The sequence below is a fragment of the Microtus pennsylvanicus genome, chromosome 10 (genome assembly GCF_037038515.1).
Source record: "Microtus pennsylvanicus isolate mMicPen1 chromosome 10, mMicPen1.hap1, whole genome shotgun sequence".
Taxonomy (NCBI): Eukaryota; Metazoa; Chordata; class Mammalia; order Rodentia; family Cricetidae; genus Microtus; species Microtus pennsylvanicus.
In genome coordinates, this window is record NC_134588.1 from 85,703,720 (window position 1) to 85,726,237 (window position 22,518).

Genomic DNA, 22,518 nt, shown 5'->3' on the forward strand with positions numbered 1-22,518 from the left:
CGCTTGGCAGGCTTGGAGTGACACTTCCAGCTCAGTATTAGACTTGGAAAAATCGACTAGATTAAGTCACATATAGCACAAGTTCATCAGACAGATTGTGGAACCAACCATAAGTGACTCTGGTCTTGGGCTCGAAGACTCTTATAACCAGGTATCCAAATAGTTCTCATATGCCAGCAAGCTGGAATCCTTAGCATTATAGATATTTTATAGTTTAATAGTTAAATATAGATATATACAAATACATATGTGTGTGCATTTGTGTGTATATGTATATAAATTCGCTGCTGTGTTCTTCATCTCAACAAATGGGGAGACTGGAGTAGGTGACCCTGCTGGCGTCACTGACTGTTCTCAGTTATGTGTTGCCTGTGTTTGCATGTCGCCACCTCTTAGAGGCTGCTGAATTTTTGTCTGTGACCTTTCGGTCTGCTCATTCCCTTGATGCCATGAGGAATGTCACAAACTATCCGTGTTGTGAAAGGTGGTGTAGCTATTGGTAAGGTGCCTGTGTCCCTGTAAATTACCTCCTCACCGCTGATCCTGCCCAGTAACCCTAATGAGACTCATCCAGTGTCCCCTACACAAAGAACAGACACCTCAAAAACAGAACAAGAAGGCATGATGAAAGTAGAGGTGAGGCTAGTTGAGAAGAGGAACAAGAGGGGGTCCTGGGGGCAAATGTTATCAAACTACCTTATGTTCTTTTGTGAATATTTCTGAATGGAAGTCATGCTTATGCATGGTTAACATATTATTACAAATATTCTTAGACTCTTGAGAAGGGATTTAACCTTAGCCTCATGCAAAAAGATCATTTGTAGTAATTCTTTGCCATACATTTGTCACATAGTTAGGAGGAATGTTAAAGAAGACCAGAGTTACTGAGTAGCAGGTGTGGAACTCACAGAGAGCACAGGCCATTGTTTGAGTCAGAACTGCAGGTAAGGTAATACACATGGAAGAAAGAAATCCAATTTAAGTCAAGGGCTGCTGGGTGCCTGGGAAGCATCCTTCTTCAGAACTGGACTCCTTGGGGTTCAAGGCTGAGCCCAGATGTACCAAGTAGTAAAGAATCAAATGTATCGATCATAAGAAAATAATATGAAGTTGAAGTATGGGTTATGCTTAAATATCTAAGTATAGACATGTTACTGCTCATTTATGCTTTTTTCTAAGGTGAAAATAAAAAGTTGGCTTGCAAGTATTTCAGTTCTTGCATGTCAATTAAGAGCGCCTTCATGTGCAGATGGTGTGGTATGGGATGCACTTTAATCTCCTTCACAAAGATTGCAATTTAAAAACAAACTGCAGTCTAGGGCCAAGTTACTTCGCAGGTTGTGTCAGTAATGAAATTCGTGCACACCAAGTTTTAGTCACATTGTACTGTTTTTTGATTTTTTTACCCCAATCTACCACAAAATAACAAAATACCTTCTACAGCCACCAGTACTATTGCTTTGGTGGTTTCTATCTCTAGCGTCTGTTACTGTGTTTTTAAGATGGAACATTTGCTGTAGGGGACAGAACAGTTAGCATGAAGAACACTAACCAATAATAGCAAAATAAATTGTCTGCAAATAATGAAGTCGGCTCCTCAACGAATATCCCTTTTTTTCCGTCAGGTTCCTGTCCTTCCTCTGGGGAAGTACTGGATTTGTATTAGATTTGGGGAGACAGAGAGTCAGGATTTTGTTTATTTAGGAACTAGATTTAAAAATCCAAAATTTGACTTATTCGAAACCTGCCTGTCTCCAGTGAGTCTTACAACACTGGCTGGGTATGTGAGGAGGATGTTGACTTGGTTTCTCGTCCTAGGAAGGCAGTTCCTGTCAGGTGAATAGTTACCCTAGTGAGTGTTTCATAGAGTGCACAGTGTGCTTTAAGTTGATGAACAGTTTCGTAAGTGCTAGAGTGGTTATTGTCACCCGGTTTCATAAACAGTTTTAATTTCACATTAATCCCTTCCATTGTTCTTAAGCTTCAAAGAGAAACATCTTATATTTTTCTCCCTCACATGGATTTTACATGTTTGGCTCTCAAAATTATATAGTCTTTTTAAAAAGCAAAAGCCTGTAGACAGTCAAAATTCAAAACAGTAACCATGAATAAAATAATTCTCAAAGAAGACCCAAAGTCTTCAGCCCCTAAAAATAAAATCAAATTTCGAAAAGGCATGGCTTGAAGTAATTTAAATGACACAGTTTTATAGCTGTCTTAGTATGACCTTGAGAAAATATTTCCTAAAAGGAATTCTCCCTTAAATAATTCTTTCAGACAAGGTCTTAGGGAGCGAACTCTCTTAAAGGAGCTGTTTTCTTTGATGCTGCTATTTTCCTGCAAATTCCCCAGGACAGAATATTTGGTTTTAACTTAAGATAATGAAAGTAATTTTCCTTTGAGAACTAGGTTTTCTGCTGAAATGCAAAGCCTGTCTGCAGGTGAGATTTGATTTAATCCTTTGAGTACTTAAGAAGCATTCCTGAGACAGTGGCCAAAAAAGTGACAAGATTATCATGTCGTTTATTGACAGTGTGGGGACAAGAAAAGACCTTTGTATGCAGAGTTTAATGATTTTTTTGAAGTGACTTTAATGTCAATTTTTTTTAGTTACTAAAACAGTCAAAGATTAGCAGACTCAAATTGTAAAGTTTGTTGCAATTGAATTTTAGTGTAGGGATCAAGTAGTGATAAAGCAAGCATAGAAGACAGGCAGTATCTTGTCAACTAAATTTCAAATTTCAAATAGAGTTGCAGTAGACACAACTGCGCAAGGCTAAAAGGGAGCCCACATGAGAAAATCTGAAGGGAATGGACACATTTTGGGTGTCAGAGTCACCTGTGAATTGTATGCGATTTTAAAGGTTTATTTTTAAAATATTTTTCTGCGTATCCGTTATTTCCTTTTTAATTCTCCTTTTTCTCAGAGTGTTTTGCATATGCTAATAAACAGAACACTTGCTGATGTCAGATACTATTAGAATAAACAAAGAAGACTATAACAACAAAAGCTCTGCATGGTTGAAAGTTGCTCCCAAATTGTATGACACATATAAGCCACTGATTTCCAGGTCCAATTAGCATCATAAAAATGTTTGATGGTCTCCTGTATGTAAATGTACTTTTACTGCATGCAGTGATTCCCTGCATGAACTTTGCCTTTTATATGGTGGAACAAAATATGAAAGAAATAATACTTTGTACCTTAAATTTAATGAGTTATACGACTTTTATGTGGAAAACTAACAAAAGTAATTTTTTCCATCAGTCTATTCAGTAAACACGAATTTCTGTGACATTAGGTGTCTCCCTTCACCAGGCCCCTTGTGTCCTCTCTGCATTGTCGCTAGCCATGGCCAGAGCGCCCACGAGCTTGTCTGCCTTGTGAGCTTTGACTCCTTCCACCATTGAGAGTCCCTGGAGGCTGCCTTGGACTCTGCCATTTTGTCATTGGAGTTTTGAAGAATGTTCTGTTTTAAACAATTTGGGGATGTTTTAAATTTACTGCTTATTCATTTATGTCTAAAGAAAAAAATTACACAAAATTCCATACTACTTGAGAACATACTGTCTTGGTTAAGGGTTTGGGTCACATTTTAAAATTAGTTTTAAGAAAAAGGAAATCACGAATGCTCTGGAATCCAGAGAAGTGCCAAGCGTGGGAAGCAGTTGTCCCTTTTATTTTCAGGTACCTTACCATGGGGACAGGCTGCGGATGGCAGCAGCACTGGGGTCCTTTAGCTTTGGGTGATGTGCCTTGGGGCATGGCTCCCTTTGCGGTGCCTCCACATCTGCAAAGCCTCTGGCTTTGGCAGAGCTAGAATTGTGCAGTATCTCAAGTATTCCACAGGGTGTCACGATGTGGTTGTTCTCAAAAAGATTGTCTGCGAGGAAGTCATTTGAGCAAGCTTTGCCCAGTATTTAAAAGGTCATTTTTTTTTTTTTGTCTTCAGTCAAGGAAGAATTACTGTAAGCCTACTGTGTTTCCATGATTGAAAATATGCAAATATTAGTGAGATGATGCAAATCTTTATTCTGTTTGGCATCATAGCCAGCCTTGTACTTCTCATTATAGTGAGCTTCTTTGAATGGACTTTCCATGGAGTTTTCTTCCATTTGCGAGTGACTCACAGAGAGAAGGTCACTTTCTGCAAACCTGTTCTTCCATTACTTTTCCGCTAGACCCTGACTCCCTCCTTCTGCTCTCTGGTGGCAAAGTGTTGGTGCAGGAAGAGAGCTGGGAGCCTCTGTTCTGCAAGGGATCTCAACAGTTACGTCATAGCTGAAGCAGGAGTTAGACATCTCTCAGCACGAGCATGAATTTTCACTTCACCAGCTTTGTAGATTGATTTCAATGGTGAGATTTTTGAGAGTAAATGAAACAATCCATTTTAACAAAAGGCCTCTAGTGGTTTTCGGATCTGGATAAGATAGCATAAATTCACTAAGTCCACTTAACTGAACAGTAAGAGTAGTCATAAAAAACTCTGAAGGCTGGCAGGAAGGAACCCTGTGGGTGACATGCTAAGCAAATCTTGCAGAACACCTTGGGCTTTCATCCTGTCCTGGCGACTGTCTCAGGACCGTGCAACAGAAAAGGATGGAGGGAAGACAGGGAGCAATGGAGAGAAGGAGGAAGGGAAGGGAGACTCAGGATTTTTAGTAGCGATCCAATCAACCCACAAAATGTCACCAGCAAAAGGCAGCAGGCCAGCCTGTCAGTCATAGCTTGCCTGCTCTAAGTGGTGACCTCAGGATGCCTGTGACAGCTTTGTCAGAAGAGCCCTGACGGGGCACCCATCACAAGTGACTCAGGGAAGTCCAAGGGAACATGTCTGCTTTGTCAGCACCAAACAAGGGTCACAGTGCCTGAGACGATGGAAGATGGGAAGACACTATAAAAAAAAAATTAAAGCACACCAAATGTTACACTCCATGCCTAAAAATGTCCTGGATGCAGTAGGGAATCATACAGTGTCATAAGATACCATTACAGAAGAAAAAATCACAACTTAAATGAGGAGAAACAACTGATACCCAAGCATGTCAGATATGGGGATTATTGGGTGAAAAAATTAAAGCAATTTTTATTAAATTGACTGAATAGGTAATTATAGATTTCCTCAGAGAGAGAGACCCTCCCTGAAACCCTGGGAAGTAGGGTAGATGTGACAGGAGATAGCATCATTGAGCTTGGGAACTCTCAGTCATGGCTCCTTAATCTGAATGGAGGAACTGGAAGGGAAATCAGATGGGTAGAGTTCACGGACTTGTAGGTGACAATATGGTCTAATATTCATATAGAATTCAAGAGAGGAGAAAGAATATGGAGCTAAAAGTACTTGAAGAGGTAACTTGACGACTTAGTAAAAGATGAAATGCTTCCTGGCTTTGTCAAAAGACGTAAACCCACTTGATATGGGAGGTGATGTGTTGACAGAGGTGTCTGTCCAGCCTGGTCTCACAGCTGTTCATTCCAAAGAAACTCACAGAGGTCTACATTATAAACTTATAAACTGGTTGGCCTATTGGCTCAGGCTTCTTATTAACTCTTATAACTTACATTAACTCATAATTCTTGTCGTGTTACCACATGGCTTGGTACCTTTTATCAGCCAGGCATTCTCATTTTACTTCCTGTGTGTCTGGGTGATGAATGCAGTCTGAGTCTTTCCTCTTCCCAGAATTCTCCTGTTCTTGTTGCCCTGCCTCTACTTCCTGCCTGACTACTGGCTAACATGCATTTTATTAAAACAATACAAGTGACAGGGTACAAGACCATTGTCTCACAGCAGTGATGTATGTTGTGCATGTTTTATTGCCATTGGTTAATAAAGATTCTGCTTTTGGCCAGTGGCTTAACAGAGGAAAGCCAGGCTGAAAGAGTACATAGAGAAAGTAGGCGAAGTCAGGGAGAATCCATGTAGCTGCCACAGGAGACAGACACCTCTGCTGGAGCCCACTGGAAACTTGCCAGTAAGTCGCAGCCACGTAGGGATACACAAATTAATAGAAATAGGTTAATTTAAGATAGAAGAGTTAGCCAGAAATACTCTTAAAATATTGGCCAAACAGTATTGCAACTAATACAGATTTCTGTGTGATTATTTTGGGAGTTGGGGAAATGAACAAGCAGCCTCTGCCAACACCCATTGGTGCAAAGATGATCAAGCCTTACATCATCAAACTCAAGGGAATACACACCCAGGCTTTGAAAATTAAAGTGAAATCTCCAAGCAGTCACAGCCATACGCCTCTGTGTGTCAGGAGACCACCAGTGGAGTCTGAAACCTTAGGCCAGAGAAATTAGCCTTGTACTTTTTAAATGAGAATCCTAAAAATGTCAAGTACAGTTTCTCTGTCTTGTGAAATGTTCATCAAGAATGAGGGAGAAGAAAGCATTATGACATAAGGGACAATAATGAGTTACTTGTTAATAGAACTAATTAATAGTATCAAATCTTTAAGACTTGGTGAAGAAAGTTCTCCGTGGAGAAGGAAATGCTAACAGAGAAAAGATTAGAATTTCCGACAGGTAAGCTAGGAGAATATAGAATGCTTTGTTGTGATGGTTAAAGATGGATCAGCGTAGACAGAGCAAAGATGGACTTAATTTAGTAGTTGTGCATGTCAGCCTGTGATGATCAGCCACATTTCCCTGGGCTTTGGTGTACTTCCTGAGAAGCATGTGGCTGAGGAAAGCTGTCTCCCTTGTGGTAGGGACGAGAAAGAAAGGAGTACCAGGTCACATAATTCCTTTAAAGGGTGTGCTGGCTAAGTTTTTGTCAACTTGACACAGGCTAGATTTATCTGTAGGGAAGGCAGGAACCTCAATTGAGGAGATACCTCCATAAGATTTTGCTGTAAGGCATTTTTCTTAATTAGGGGTTGATGGGAGGGCCTAGACAATTGTGGGTGGTACCATGCTTGGTCTGGTGGTCCTGGGTCCTTATAAGAAAGTATGCTGAGCAAGCCAGTAAGCAGAACCCTTCCATGGCCTCTGCATCAGCTCCTGCATCCAGGTTCTGGTCCTGCTTGAGTTCCTGAGCTGACTTCCTCCACTGATGTACGATGTGGGAACCCAATAAATTGCTTCCTCCGCAACGTGCTTTTGACCATAATATTTTATCACAGCAGCATCACCACCCTATCTAGGACAAAGGACATGTTCCAGTGACTTAAAACCTCCTAAGGCTTCCCTCCTACAGTGCCACCTTCCCCCAGCCTGGCTATGCATTGAGGTACAACTTTTATTTTTGTTTTGTTTTTTCGAGACAAGATTTCTCTGTGTAGCCTTAGCTGTCCTGGAATTCACTCTGTAGACCAGTCTGGCCTTGAACTCACAGAGATCTGCCTGCTTCTGCAGTGGAGTGCTGGGATTAAAGAGGTGCATCACTACCACTTGGTGGGAAAAAAACATTGGACACACTGTCCTCTTGGGAGCCATTGAAGGTCTAAGTTAGAGCCACTGTCTACATACTGTAAACCATCAGCCTCCTAGTGAGTTTCCTAAGTCGCAGTTGGTTGTTGAGGTAAAGGCAATGACAGCCTCCCTTGTATTTCCCAGGGTGTCATCTGCAGGACAGGTCTTTGACTTGATGCACTCTCGTTTCTATTTTTACTTTTTCTTTTGGTTCTTTCGTGGTTTTGCCAGAAAATAAAAACAAATAAGCAGCAGAAATTGCCCAGATCAGTGCCCCGGGCCCTTTCCCTGCGGTCTTCCCGCAGCTTTAGCAGCAGTTTTGCATTTCAGGCCATAGCCTACCTGGAGCAAATGTTTCTGTGTGGCGTGAGGGGATGAAGTGCTCTAGAAATGAATGATGGTAGGAGAAAGGAAGGGAAGAGAGAATCAAGATCAACATCTATATTTTTGCTGGGTCTGGAACACTAAAGCCTCCCTTAGGTATTGTAGATATGGGTTGGTTGTTTGGACACCAGACTCTGGCTTTCCCACTGACTTTATGAAGGGTATCTAACTCTAGAAGGTGAGAACACAGTATCTGCATCCCTAGTCTCTTTTGCTGTTAGGACACTGGCTTATTCTTGTCTCTGCTTTTTAATTAAGCCAAATGCCCTTGCCAGAGCTGTTGAAATGCTGGGAATTTGATGACATCTCTGCACTGTGGTGACTGTAAGGTCACGTGGCCATGGCTTGGCATGGAATGGAACCCGGTAGTTTGCACTGAAGCCCAGATGTCTGCTGTCCACTGCTCAGCGCAGCATCTGTACTGGATCACTTGGGTCAGAACTTTAGGCACAGAATTCTGACCTTTACATGTAACTTTCAACTTTTCGGCATTTTTTTTAATTCCTTCATTTTTTTGCTCAAATTTGACTGGTTGTTTCTGAATAATTACTTTAACTAATACCCAAGGTATGGATAATACAAATTCCAGAAAAATTCTCAAGAAAAAGAGAGAGAGATGTTTTAGTAATTGAGTTTCAGAATCTCCTAAAGTGAACCAAAAGGCACTTTTGCATAAGACAAATGTAAACATACTATAGCATGAGCCTCTACATAGACCCTATCTGTCACTTCTGTATAGTCTCTCTAGAATCCCAGAGCCACAGGAACCCAGCCATTGCCTGCTCTGGTCTCTTCTCTTTATGTGGCATAATCTCTTTAGTAGGCTCCACCTTTTTTCTTTCCCATTTTATTCAGCAAATTAATAACCAGAGATGTTCAAGTGAGAACATTAGTCGTAACTGGCCTTACAACCAAGTGGGAAAGTTCTACCCCTCAGCTCTATCTCCAGCCCTTGAAAGGCAATTCTGATAGTGTGTACACAATCCAGAGGAGGAAACCCAGCTCCAGAGGCAGAGAAGGGTTTCTCAAGGATAAAGGGTGTGTGTCCGCATCTAAAGGTTGAGTCAGAGTTGAGCAGATTTTGAGTGGGGAAAGCTCCCAGCTACAGGAGGCAGACCAAAGGCAGGAAGATGTAGCTTCTTTCCGGGAGCTGGAAGCATATTTTGCCAGAATGGCAGCCATGTAGGCATGGTGGAAGAGCAAGTAATTCTCTTGTTTGTTTCTTCTGGCAATACTGGGCCTTGAGCTTAGGATCTCACTCCTGCTAGACAGTGCTGTGTCTCTGAGCTGCAGTCCTAGCTCTGGGTCCTCGACCATCTCTTGAAGGGCCTCATGCATCACCTTGAGTGGGACCCATCGAAGGGCCCTCAGGAGTGAAGTCATAGTCCTATAGATTTGAATCTTGAGAGTCAAGGACTCTGACAGACACTCTTGGAGTGTAGAATTTCAGAAGTTAGCTTAAATCTGTCAGGATTAGGGTTGCCCTGTGATCTCTGGGGTCTGAAAGCAGACCGCCAGTGCCTTGTTTACTCTCCAGGGATCTGCTTTGAAAGTACAGCTCTTGCTTCAGACACACAGCATGTTGCTTTGAGCAGAAGCAGCTTTCTTCAATAGCAGGTGCAGTCTTTCTCAGGCCTGGGTGCACAGACCTGTGTCTTACTCTATGAGTCACAGTGACCAGTGAGTTCTCTGCATCCCAGGGTGGGTGGTATCTTTGTAAAAATGTGAAATTACTTAAAAACTGTCCCCAAGATTCCCAGTCCTAACCCTGGATTTCAGGTTGTTCAACACCCAATCCCCACTATTTGAACTTAGTGCAGCTTCATACTTTCAAGAAAAAGGTCCCAAGTATTTTTGGAAGTGTCCTAACAGTTGGAGACCAAGAGAAAGGTGGACGATATTTGCCAGCCTCCTAAAATTTAGTTTTCAGAAAGAACTTAATTTCTTTGGAGCTAAAAGGAACATTTCCTCATATAACAAGCTCTTTTAGTGGTAAAACTTATTTGGAAGTGGGGGGAGAGGAGGGCAAAAGGGGAGTGGAGAACGGGGAGGGGAACATGATGAATTGGGAAAATCCAGTCGGGGAAGGATGGAGAGGGAAAACAAGCAGAGAGATGTCTTCGTAGAGGGAATCATTGTGGGGTTAGGGGGAAACCTGGCACCAGGATCCCACAAGGACGACCCCAGCTAAGACTCTAAGCAATAGTGGAGAGGGTGCCTGAACTGCCCTTCCCCAGTAATCAGATTGATGACTACTTTAATTGTCATCATAGAACCTTCATCCAGTAACTGATGGAAGCAAATGTAGAGATCCACAGCTAAGTTATGGGTCAAGCTCCTGGAGTCCAGTCATAAAGAGGGAAGAGCAATAATATAAGTAAAAGGGTCAAGACCATAACGGGGACACCCACAGAAACAGCTAGTGGGATCTCACTGACCCTGGATGGACAGCTGGGGAACCTGCATAGGACTGAACTAGGCCCTTTGAATGTGGGTGACAATTGTGTGGCTTGTGTAGTCTGTGGGGCCATTGGCAGTAGAACCAATATTTATCCCTAATGCATGAACTGGCTTTTTGGAGCCCATTCCCTATAGAGGGATACCTTGCTCAGCTTAGATACAGGGAGGAGTGCCTTGGTCCTGCCTCAAGTGATGTGACAGACTTTGTTGACTCCCCCTGGGAAGCCTCACCCTCCCTGAGGAATGGATGGGGAGTGGGGTAGGGGGGAAGGTAGAGAGAGCAGGAGGAGGGGAAGGAGAGGGAACTGAGATTGGTATGTAAAATAAAAAGATTGTTTTAATAATTAAAAAAGAAGTAAAACTTACTTCAAAACTCATTTTAAGACCATTTTGATGTCTTTTAGTTTATTTGAAATTATCTTTTTTTGTGTGTATTATCTTCAGGAAAAACATCTAGAAGATAGAGAAAATATGGGAGAAAATAAAACTTTAGTGTCAAATGAAATTCTTAGAGATCGATAAATACACACACACACACATATATAACTTGCAAGAACTTAATTTTTACAAAATTAATGTTGACTTATTTTATATTATACCTTTACCTTCTTTAGATTCTAATGTTTTCATTTACTTCATAACAATTCCAGTGCATATAACTTGATGTGACTTGTGTATTTTACTCTGCAAAATACCAGTGATGGCTCCTTCTGTATAATGGGGAGATACGATTCTGAGTGCTTGGCAGCCTTGCACTGACATCAGCTTCCGGTGTAGCACAGCCTGGCAGGTGGCATTCAGATGGGAGCACATGTAAATTTGTCAAGTCACATAGTGACAGCTGGCTGGCAGAGGGGACAGGCTCGCTCTCTGATAGAGAAGCACGTTTGGGAGAACTAATCAAATCCAATGAGACTAATTCCACCCATTGAAGATGGAGTTTATCCATTAAAAAAAAAATCCTTCATGACATCATCACCTTCTATTTCCTTCTGTCAAAGCATCGACCGCCTCTCAGCTTCAACACACTGAGGACCCAGCTTCCAGAAGAACCGTTTGGAAGACAGACCACACCCAAACTGTAGCATATGGATAGCTTTTTTGTTGTTGTTGTTGTTTTGCTAATCACTTGTGTATTTGTATTTGTTTATTATTTACTTGTGTATTTGATATTTAAAATTATTTTATTGTATAGATTTATTTGTGTGTTTATGATGAGTATGGACATGCCTTGCCACAGCACATGTTTAGAGGTACAGGAGTTCTTTCTCTTTTCCACCTTGTGTGTCCTGAGACTTGAACTCAGGATGTCAGATTTGATGGCATGTGCCTTTACCCATTGAGCAATCTTTACCATCTTCAATATATACACATATATACTAGAGATATATTTATATGTGTATGTGTATCACTAGGCGGGTTTTAAGGATTATTTTATCTTTATTTATGTGTATGTGTTTATGTGTCTGTCTCTGTGAGGATATGCCATATGCCATGTGTGTTCAAATGCCCACAGAGGCCGGAAGTGGGTATCTGATCCCCGGAGCTGGAATTATAGGGAGTTTTGACCTGAGTGCTCGGAACTGAACTGGGATCCTCTGCAAGAGCAGCCAGTACTCTTAACTGCTATACCATCCCTGCCAGCGCCATCTATGATCATACTTTAAAAAAAAATAAACTCTACTTGGCTTGAACTTTTAAGCAGGCAATTATTGAAACTTCCAGCAGTGAAAACTGGGAGTTCTGCTCCACCACCTGCCTCTTAGACTGCTTCCTTTCCATGATTTTTCCTTCCAGGTGCTTGTGTCTATCACTAAAGTTATGTCAGAAACTCTGTTCTTCAAACTGTTTTGTGTTTTGTACCCTCTTAACTCCTTTTTACAACAATTTTGTATGTGTGTGTTGTATCTGTATGTGTGTGTATGTTGTATCTATGTGTGTTGTATCTGTATGTGTGTATATGTTGTATCTCTGTGTGTGCAGTTGTATCTGTGTGGGTTGTATCTGCATGTGTGTGTGTTGTATCTGTATGTGTGTGTGTGCGTTGTATTTGTGTGTGTATGTGGTGTATCTGTATTTGTAAACATGCAATGCCTTCCATGTGGAGCTCAAACGGCAGCTTTAAGTATCTTTCTTTGGCCTCTGCCTTGTTTGAGAATGAGTCTGTGTTGTTGGCCACTAAGGATGCCAGGCTGTCTGCCCCACAGGTTTCTAGGAATTCTCTTGTCTCTGCTGCTGTCTTGCTGTAGGTGTATTGGGGTGACAGACGTGTGCCACCAACTCAGGCTTTCTATGTCTTCTGAGAATCTGACTGCAGATTTTCACACTTGGGCCACAAGCACTTTCAGCCACTAAACTGTCTCCCAAGTTCAAGACTCATTCTCGAGTTGTTTATACAACATTCCTTAATGTGGTATGCTCTTGGGTATAAATCCTTTCCCTATTCTAAATCCGCCAATCAATCTTGTCCAAAGTATCATTAACTTTATTAGCTCAGATGTATTGTGACATTGGAAAAGTCCCCTAGCCCAGTTCAGGTCCCCCCAACTCAGGTGTAGATGAATCATTGCCCCTCCCATTGTTTTGTAAGACAGAGCTTCTCTGTGTACCCTGGATATCCTGGAACTAGCTCTGTAGACCAGGCTGGCCTTGAACTCAGAGATGTGCCTACTTCTGTTTCCCAAGTACTGGGATTATAAGCGTAAGCCACCACCACCCAGCTTTATTATTATTAATATTAATTTTTTTTAATGTGCCTTGGTGTTTTGCCTACCTGCCTGTCTGTCTGTGTGTGAGGGGATGTCAGATCCCCTGGAACTGGAGTTACAGATAGTTGTGAGCTGCCGTGGGAGTATTGGGAGTTGAACCCAGTGCTTTTTAGAAGAGTAGCCTATGCTCTTAATTGCTGAACCATCTCTCCAGCTTCATTGCCTTTCTTTTTAGAGCTACATTTTGTTTTGTTTTGGAGCAGTGTTCGCTCTATAGCAAAGGCTGGTGTGGAACTCACTATATGCCCCAGGGTACCCTTAACTTATGATCACCTTCTGCTCCTGCCTTGTAACTCTCAGGATTATAGTGCAGGTTACCATACCTGTCTTCTTTAGAGCCGTTTGGATGATGCTGTTGTGGTCCCTCCTTTGTCCCCATCATTGTCTCCTCTCCATTTCCATGACTGCTGCCATTATTTACATGGGCATTCCAGATTCATGTGAAAAGAATCAAGCAATCTCAGAAGTTCCTTGAGTAGCACAAAGGGAAGTATGTGTTTGGAATGAGTCCCTGAGAAAGCTGGGTGCAGAATGCAAATATTTTGAATGGACTTATCTTAGAGTTGTACTGCTTTTTTTCCTTGTCATTTTAAAACCCTTAATACGAATAAATTGTTTGCATAGTGGTCTTAAAAAAAACCTTAGATAAGAAATACATGATTTGAAAGCAGAGAATAAAAACATGAATGATAATGGACGTAATGCCTAGGGAAGGCCCTTGCTGCTGCTGCCAGGCAGACCTTATAATCGGCTGTTTTCTGTGTTTATTTCGGGATGCAGATACTGGATAAAGTGGCTGGTTGGTTGCCAGCATATGACTTAGTTGCCAAGTGGAGTGTTTAGCACTTGTTGCGTAGGACTTATATCACAAGTCCTTCCCATTAACGGTCTGCTGCTGATAACCTACTTGGCTTCTCATGTGGTCACTTTGAAACAGCCACTTGACAACATTTGGTAAATCACAAAGTTTCTTGCTGAATAAAAGAGTGAGAGAATAACTGTATGGGCTCTGCCATACAATGATAGGCTTCCTAGTAAAGAATGGGCACCCACTCAGTGTCTGCTCAGTGAATGAATTAATCCCGTGGGAATGTTTCTCTGGTTCACTGTGGCAAACTGTGTGGACTTGAACCTTAAAAATATGGTTAAATGGCTAGAAAAATAGAGAAGTAATAGTATTTAAATGTTTATGGTGAACAATATTCTGCTTATAAATAGAACTTTATATTGACTTTATATAGACTTTAAATGGATTAAATCTCAAAATTTTCTTGATTCTAAGTCAAATGCAAACTCATAATATTGATGTCCATAATATTATATCTTAAAAATCAATATAAAAAAGAGATGGCTTCAAGAATGTTAGCTTTGATTACTTATAAAATGTGTACTAAATACGTTTCTCTTTATTTTTAGATTGAAAACTTGCAAGAACAACTTAGGGATAAGGACAAACAACTGACCAACCTGAAAGACAGAGTCAAGTCCTTGCAGACAGATTCCAGCAACACAGACACTGCTCTGGCCACACTGGAGGAAGCCTTGTCAGAGAAGGTGAGTTTAGCCTCCAAATCAGGCATTCAGAATTTAGAGAAACTAAATTGGGAGGAGTGATACAAGTGCATGCAAATATATGTACTTTCCCTCATCCCTACACTGCCTCTTGTCCCAGCTGATTCTTAGACTTCATGTTAGCCAGGAGACTGGGTACAATGCAGCCACAGGCATCCCTTTGAAACTCAGACACAGCATCACCCTTGGCTGTCTGAAAAAGCATTCACTAGCTTATCATTAAAATTTTGGTGATAAAACTCTTAGCCTGCCCCATAGGGTTGCCCACCTTCCTGATGGAGCCCTTTGTGGACAGGACTTCTGTCTCATGCTTGTCTCTTCCTTACTTCTCTGTGCCCTAGTTTTGTTTGTCCTCTAAGCTTCAAGTATGTCATGTTCTCTTCTGCCTCCAGCACTTTGCGTTTGCTTCTACTTGCTTAGGATGTGATTTTCTATGTGCAGATTTTCTATGTGAGTCTTCCTGGAGGTTGTTTTATTCAATATTCAAGATGTGTGAGTTCAAATCCTAGGTCCAGTACTCATTGTTTAGGTGACTTAGCCTCTGCATTCCTTGGTTTTTTTTTACCTATGGAATTGGGGCAATAAAAGTTCCCACCTCGGAGGATTATGTTATATCGAGAAGAAATGTATTTAGAGCTGTTGAGAGGGGTTATTGTTGTCAGTATTATTTAATGAATCATTTCTGTAGAGACAGCATGTTAGTGTTCTCGTTCTGCACTACAAACTCCCACAAACTATTGCTGAGATTTTAACTTTTTGTGCATCTGTTTTAATGGGATTAACTCCCTCTTAATACTGAACTCCAAAGCAAGATAACATACCCTGTGTGTTTTAGTTTGCCATCTCCAGGGCTTAGCAGGATACCTTACGGAGATGCCCAGTAGATACTGGATACTGGTTGACCGTTCCACCCTAATGTGGGTGGGTGAAAGCCCCAGCTCTTACAGAGTTTTCATTCTAGTGAGGGAGAAGGAGAAACAGAACGTGACGAATAGTGGCATATGTGGGTATTCAGAAGGTGTTATTTTCTACAGATGGAAAGAAATCAGAGAGGGGTACAAGATGCATGGGGTTTTATGGTCAAGTTAGAGATAAGAAAATGGTGTTTAAAGAAAGACTTGATGGCAGTGGAGTGAGCCATGAGTCTTTCTGCTGGACCATGGGTTCAAGGTAGAAGGGAGAGCAATTCTAAGGAGTTTGGGAAAGAAGTCAGATGTTGACATTACTCAGGGTTTTAGCAGACTGAGAATTTTTATAAGTAGGCACTGTGAAGGAAAATTTTTCTGTCTTTTCCTTGTAAAGATACAGTAAAGAAACAGTCTTTTAAATCAATAACTATAAGAGACCATCCTTAGGCAATAGGGAAGGCATAAGAATTCCAGATTGTAGAGAAGCCATTGACTAAATCACCTTTTTAACAGCTCTGTTACTATTTTCCATTTTACATATTTCTTTTTAACAGCAAAGACAGGAGAATTCTCAGGGCTGGTTGATTCTTCAATATGCTGAGCATCTAGTTGCTCCTGTATCAGCTGTTCTAAAGCCTACAGTTTCTCTTTTGTTAAAGGCATATCTTATCCTGTATAGATTTCTTAGTTAACCATTTTAAAAGTAGGGCTGTTGGTACCTCTGAGAGTTCACCAGTGGTTGTTCTGTGGTTTTGTACAGCCTGAATGGTCAGGGAGTGTATTTTATAATACCTTGTAACATCCTTTCCAGAAACATAAGTTGGTTTATAATTTGTTTCTGATATTGCAGGAATGTTAATTTGGCTATTCCATTGTTGTAACAGATTATAACCCCATAGATTCATTGCTATATTAGTCACATAAAGCCTTAGCCTTCCTCTCTGTCCTTCTGGCTGTATTAATTCTACCAAACTTTTGCTTTGTTTTTCCTAAGGTAGGGTTCCAATTCTTCGGAATTGAACATCTGCCTCCTGAAGAGGCCAATTTGGATGCCAAGATTCTGGAGTAATAATAGTTAACCTGTACCTGTGTCTAATCATCCTTAAATTATAATGCTATTTTTTGTGCTCTCAGCTTTGGTCTTTGATCATTTATAGAAGTCTATCAAAATATACATTTTCTATTTTCTGTTGGAATTTTTGATTCATCCTCCATGGTTATTAAATCACTCAGAGAAGTATAGTTTTTTATAACAGGGACTGGATTTTCTAATTTTCCTAGAGAGATAAGTCTTCCACAGTGACTGGGAATGACTGGACCACTTTTGACCTTGGGGGATTTGATAAGCCTTCCAAGGAGTTTCCCGTTGGTAATGGGGCGCCTTGTTTGTCTCTTTTTGATCTACATTCATTGGTCCAATATTGGCCTTTGCTGCATCTTCTGCATAATCCAGAAGTTTGAGGTCTTCTATATGGGTCATTCCCAGAAGAAACATTATTTCTAGAAATGCCTTGTCTACAGGCCTTTTTTTGGGTGACCTATTCTGCTGCAATTAAAACATTTTGTATTTTTATATCTCTTCATACCTTTGGAATTTGCTTCTCCTACCCAAGTCTCAGTCTTTTAGTAAAAGGAATCAACATTGGCCATGTGTAGGATGAATTTGTCCATTTGATCTGACCTTTAAGAGCCCAAGTATCTTTTTGCATCATAAATTAGCATTTTCAAAAGCCAGAGATTCAATGAGTACTCATCTAGCTTCTGAATCTGGTACCCCTATTTGTACAGCTTTAGTTAATCTTTGCAAAAAGTCACTAGATGGTTCTCTTGGGCCTTGTATAACCTTAGTATATGATTCAATTATTTTTCCTAGTCTTAAATCTTGTCTCAAACATTCAAGGCTGCTGTACAGAATAGAGACAAGATTTGTTCATTGTACATAGCTTGACTGCCTTGATCAGCATGATGGCCTTCACCAAGAATTTGGTCTTGGTCCAGCTACTGACTCTTGCCTCTACCTCAGTCTGAAATGGCGATCCTGCCTTTAGGAATCAATGTAGTGGTATTTCATTCAAATTTTAATAAATAAAGATTATCTGAAGTTCAGACAGTAAAACAGCTGCACTGATCAGCCTTACAGACCAGGCAGTGGTGACACACACATTTAATCCCAGGAGCCATGCAGTTTCCCATAGAAACCAAGCTGTAGTTGTGCACACCTTTGATCCCAGCCCAGAGATGAATATAAGATAGGAGAAAACAGCTCTCAGACACAGTCTCATTTTGAGATTCCTGGAGGAAGAATTTCCATTTCAGACTGAAGTCCAGGTAAGAGCCAGTGGCTAGCTGTTTTGCTTTTTGGATCTTCAGGTTGGACCCCGATTTCTGTGTCTGGGTTTTTATTAATCATGCTACACAGTCCTACCTCTATTCTAATAGGTAACTTTGACAAGTAATTTTTTAGGCCTTCAAATCTTCTGTTGAATGAAAGAATTAGATAAAGTAGTACATCAGTTCCCTCTCTAGTCTTAATCGTGATTTGTACTGTAGGTTCGGAATTAGAATGGCTTATCATGGAAAATCTAGTGTCTTAGAACCGCTGAAGCCATTGATGAGAAATCTTGAATAGTGTGCTTCACCCAGATCCCTTGGTCTTTGTGGCATACAATAAGTATGTAGAAGGTAAAGGAAAGGGTATAATTCTAGGTGAGTAGACTTTAAGGTCATATTAAAGAGGTGAGTTTATAAGTTTAATATTAAACTATAAGATTATAAATTTTATTTGAGAATCTATAAGAATATTTAGTACATTAGTATATTTCAGGGAAAGATATTCTTTCAACTTGGAAAAGTTATTTCTAGAGTTCTCTGTATAATTTTGTTTATAAAAATGAAATGATTCAGAGAGTATTAAAATTATATGTTCCTGTTTCATATTTGGGTATATGTTAGTACCTTCTTACTTCTTAAAATTCATAGACTTAAAGAGATCCCATATAAATTCCATGTCATGGATTTTTGACAGGATATTATCTTTTCCCCCACTGGGACTTTTTCATTTATTTGAGTTTAAAGCCAAGGAATTTCCCAATTCTAAAACATCCTTTTGTTAACTTTTTCCTTTAAGGCCTAAGGCAACATCAGAGAAAGAGAGCTGAGGTTAATGGGAGCCCTACCATTCCTCTCTCGCCTTCATTGCTTTGTGGTCACTAACTGAAGCCAGTCTTTCTGCACAGCTTCACTCAGTACTGGATCACCTCATGAACCTTTGAGTTGCCCGCCCTCTAATTTGTGGCTTTTTGGAAACACCTGGACAGGAAGTTATTTAGATTGATAGATTTCTAACTCTGGGTTCATAGCATCTGAAATCGAGAACTAGAAGAACAACTGGAGAGCTAGAAGTCAGAGAACGGGAAGAGCCAGGAGGGACACAGTGAGTCAGATGGTTTAGTAGATATAGGGAGGACTGTCAGTGATTGGAGAGAGCTGGGAACTCCATGACATGGACAAAAAATCCAAGACTGATTCTTAAAAATGAAGATGCTGAAGTCCAGTAAAATCACTGAAGGATAAGCTTTGGCTTCTGAGCTAGTTTGGTTACAAAGTCTATTTACTATTGATTTGGGGGTTTTCCACTGTGTTGACAAAAAAACCCAAAAAACAAAAACAAAAACAAAACAGAAACCAATACAGAAGGATTTATTAGGGGTGAATTTTGTGCTAGTGTTTTAGGAAAGCAGAGAAAACTCATTGAAAAGGAGCTAGTGAAGCCATCACTGGGATATTAAACTATTTCTTCCTGTAGGTTGGAAATTTTTGGCTGTATTCGAATAGTCTTGTCACCTGAGGTCTTTTCACAACACCGTTTTCTCTGTTCCTCTGTTGGGATCCACAGTGACATGTAATATTTAAGCTTACCAGAGATTCTGATACGTTGGGAAACCACTAATTTCCCTTCCAGTTCCGCTCCCTGTTGCCGTGGTGAAGTGCTTTGACAAAAACACTTAAGGGAGAAGAATTATGTTTTAGCTCACAGTTGCCAGTTCCATCCTTGATGGCAGGGCATCAAGGCGGGGGGAGCTAGAAGCAGCTGGGCACTGTTCACAGCCAGAGGAAGAGGGTCCCAAATGCATACACGCCCTTAGCTCTCTACATAATATAACCCAGGTCGTACTGCTCAGAGATCGTTCATGGCCACAAGTAAAATAGATATTTCTGTATGAATTAGTATAATCAAGATAAAAATCTCCCGAATGTATGCCCACAGGCTCATCTCTCTGGTGATCCTGTGTTATGTCAAGTTGGCAATTAGCGCTAAGTATTACAACTCCACCCTTGTCAACTTGACACCCAGATACATCGCTTGTGAGCTGTAACCTTTCTCATAAGCTTTTCTTGTCTCCGTAAGCTCATGACCATGTTATAATGTAAGAGAGTCAGTCCGACATGAAAAGTCGGCTTTCAGAGTTCAAACCCTTTCAAACTCCAACGTCTCTGAAGTGGGAGCTCCTCTACAATGAAGAACACTTGCACACTTTCAGGAATAATGGCACAGAATAACAGTGTTCCTGTTCCAAATGGAAGAAGCAGGCACAAGGAACAGTTACACTTAAAAACAAAACACAGCAACCTTGAAAAACAAATGAACAACCACCACTACCACAACAGTTAAACATCCTAAAATCTGGCAGGGAGAGCACCAAATCCTCCCACTCCACTCCTGGCATCTGTGGCACATAGTGTGATTATTTGGGTTCCAATAGGCATTGGTAACCCCACCCCTGTAGCTCTGCTGCCCTCAGCATATAATCTTGTGGGTCATTTTCTGTTCCATGCCTGCAACTCTCCTTAGAATCTGTCGGATGGTCTTGGCATCTCTAGGATCGATCCCGGAGTTTCTAGGATGTCTTAGTCTTTACTTTCAGACCTACATGCAGTGCCCCCTGAGGACCTCTTTACAGAAATTCTGGTGCTACCCCATATTGCCTGACCTCAGGTGCTCTCCATGGCCCCCTCATTCTTTCATGCCTCCAAAACAATAACACATAGGTGAATACGATTGAGTTTAGTAGGCAACCTTATACAGTGTAGACTCACCTGAAAAAGTCTCGATTAGAGATCGCCTAGATCAGGATTGCCTCCTGTGGGCGTGCCTGAGAGGAATATTCTTTTTCTAAATGGGCTTACTTGTGGTGGAAAGAGCCAGCTTGCGTGGGGGCAGCACCATTTCAAGGGCTGGACCCCTTGAGTAAGTCCAGTAGAGTAAGAAGCACGAGCTGAGCAAGTTAGCAAGGGTATCATTGCTCTCTGTGCCTGATTATGGATATGCTATAACTTGCTGTTTTTACTTCCTGAGAACAATGCTTGTGACCTGGTGCTGTAAGCTTCAGTGAAACCGGAACACCAACCATGCCAATACTTCTTCAATCTCTTGGAACAGAGTTGTATCGGTTTCTGGGACCTGACCCTGGGAAAACACATTTCAGTGAACTCTTTCAGCATTTCTGTTTCAATTTAGACCTTCCTCTTCAAACAAGCTTGTAGTTTCACAAGTCAGAGCCTTCAATGGGTCATATCTTGCCCCCGGGGCATCTTGTTCTATTGGTCTATTATAGAACAGTGTATTTTTCTTTTATAATTACCCTCTTTCAACTAACACCTTGGCTGCAAAGTTTAACTTGTTCAAACTTCTTCTCCTCTTGCACAAACTATATGGTTTTTACAACTTTCTGCCCATCTTTTCAACTTTTTTAAACTATAGCTCTGAATAAGTGAAGTGGCATGGAACCATGCTCAACCTGAATCCTGTCCTGCCTTCAAATGTCTGCTGCCAGATAGTCTAGTTCATTATCTTTAAATTCAACTTTATTCAAATTCTCCATACAGAAAGCCATATTAGTGGTCAAAATGTGTGTCCCCCTTCCCAGTTCATTATAGAGTTTCTGTTGCTTCTAAAATCAGAATATTCTCAGTCCACGTTTCTCTCTGTGTTCTTAGCCTTCTAAAATCCCACCAGAATGACCCATTAGGTTCTACTAAGGCTTTTCTATCCTACAGTTCTGAATTCTTCCATATTCTAGAAACAAAACTCCAGTTTATTCTATCCACAGACCCACCTCTGGCAGCAGCTTATCTCTTAGTTCCCTTTCCTGCCGCTGTATAAAGTACTCTTACAGAAGCTACTCAAGGAGAAAGAATTACTCGAGTCCTTCACGGCCATCAAGTCAACGTAACAGGAGCTTCAAGTATTGTGTGATGTTGTCCACAATAAAAAAAGGGAATAATACATTTGTAAAAGCTACTGCTTAGTTGGTTCTCTCCCTTCCTATGATCCAGGATTCCTTGTAAAGGAATGTTCCTCCCTACAACTTAGACAGCCCTTCCTGTTTCAGTTGATGAAATCAGGCTATTCCCCATAGGCATGCCGGCAGACCCATCTCCTGGGTGATTTTAGATTATGTCAGGTAACACTAACTATAAACTGCTCCTCTGGTTTGAAGAAAGGGTAGGGGCTCAATAAAGTAAAATAAGTTTCTTAGAAATGAGATATTTGGACTGGGTAGGCAGCATCAGTTAATGGTGAAACTTGCTAACTCTGGTCACCCAACACTCCTGGAAGTTGCTTCCATCCCGTCTGTGTTGCCCTATGGTTGAAACTTCATTGCTTCTCCTGGTTTGACTCACCCAAGGCCACTTGGCTCATAAGTGAGGGAATAGAGTTGTATTAATTATTTTTCTGTAGCTGAGACCTGATGGAGCAACTTACTCATAGATTCCTATTTATCAGTCCATCCCGGGGAGGAGGCCATGGTGGGGGAGAGCTCCTTCCATTGTGATGGCGAGGAAGCAGAGAAATGAGATACAGGAAAAATACATTCCCAAAGAGACACACCCCTCCATCCTCCAACTAGATCCTACCTCCCATTTCCCCTTTTCTTAATAATGCCATCATATTATAATTCCAGCACAGGGTTAACATAGAAATCGAGCCAGCGCCCTCGTG

At 41.0% G+C, this 22,518-nt stretch overlaps 1 protein-coding gene across 19 annotated transcripts in view; it reads left to right on the plus strand.

Moving 5' to 3' along the window:
* Nucleotides 1–22,518, plus strand: part of Erc2 (ELKS/RAB6-interacting/CAST family member 2) — an 885,961-nt gene that overhangs the window by 394,149 nt on the left and 469,294 nt on the right. For all 19 annotated transcript variants that reach the window (XR_012912096.1, XR_012912099.1, XR_012912100.1 and 16 more), the window contains one exon: nucleotides 14,452–14,589. Coding sequence is in view for 13 of the 19 variants with exons in the window: in XM_075988882.1 (XP_075844997.1) it covers nucleotides 14,452–14,589 (138 nt within the window). In the remaining 6 variants the exon portion in view is untranslated. The remainder of the gene's footprint in view (nucleotides 1–14,451; nucleotides 14,590–22,518) is intronic.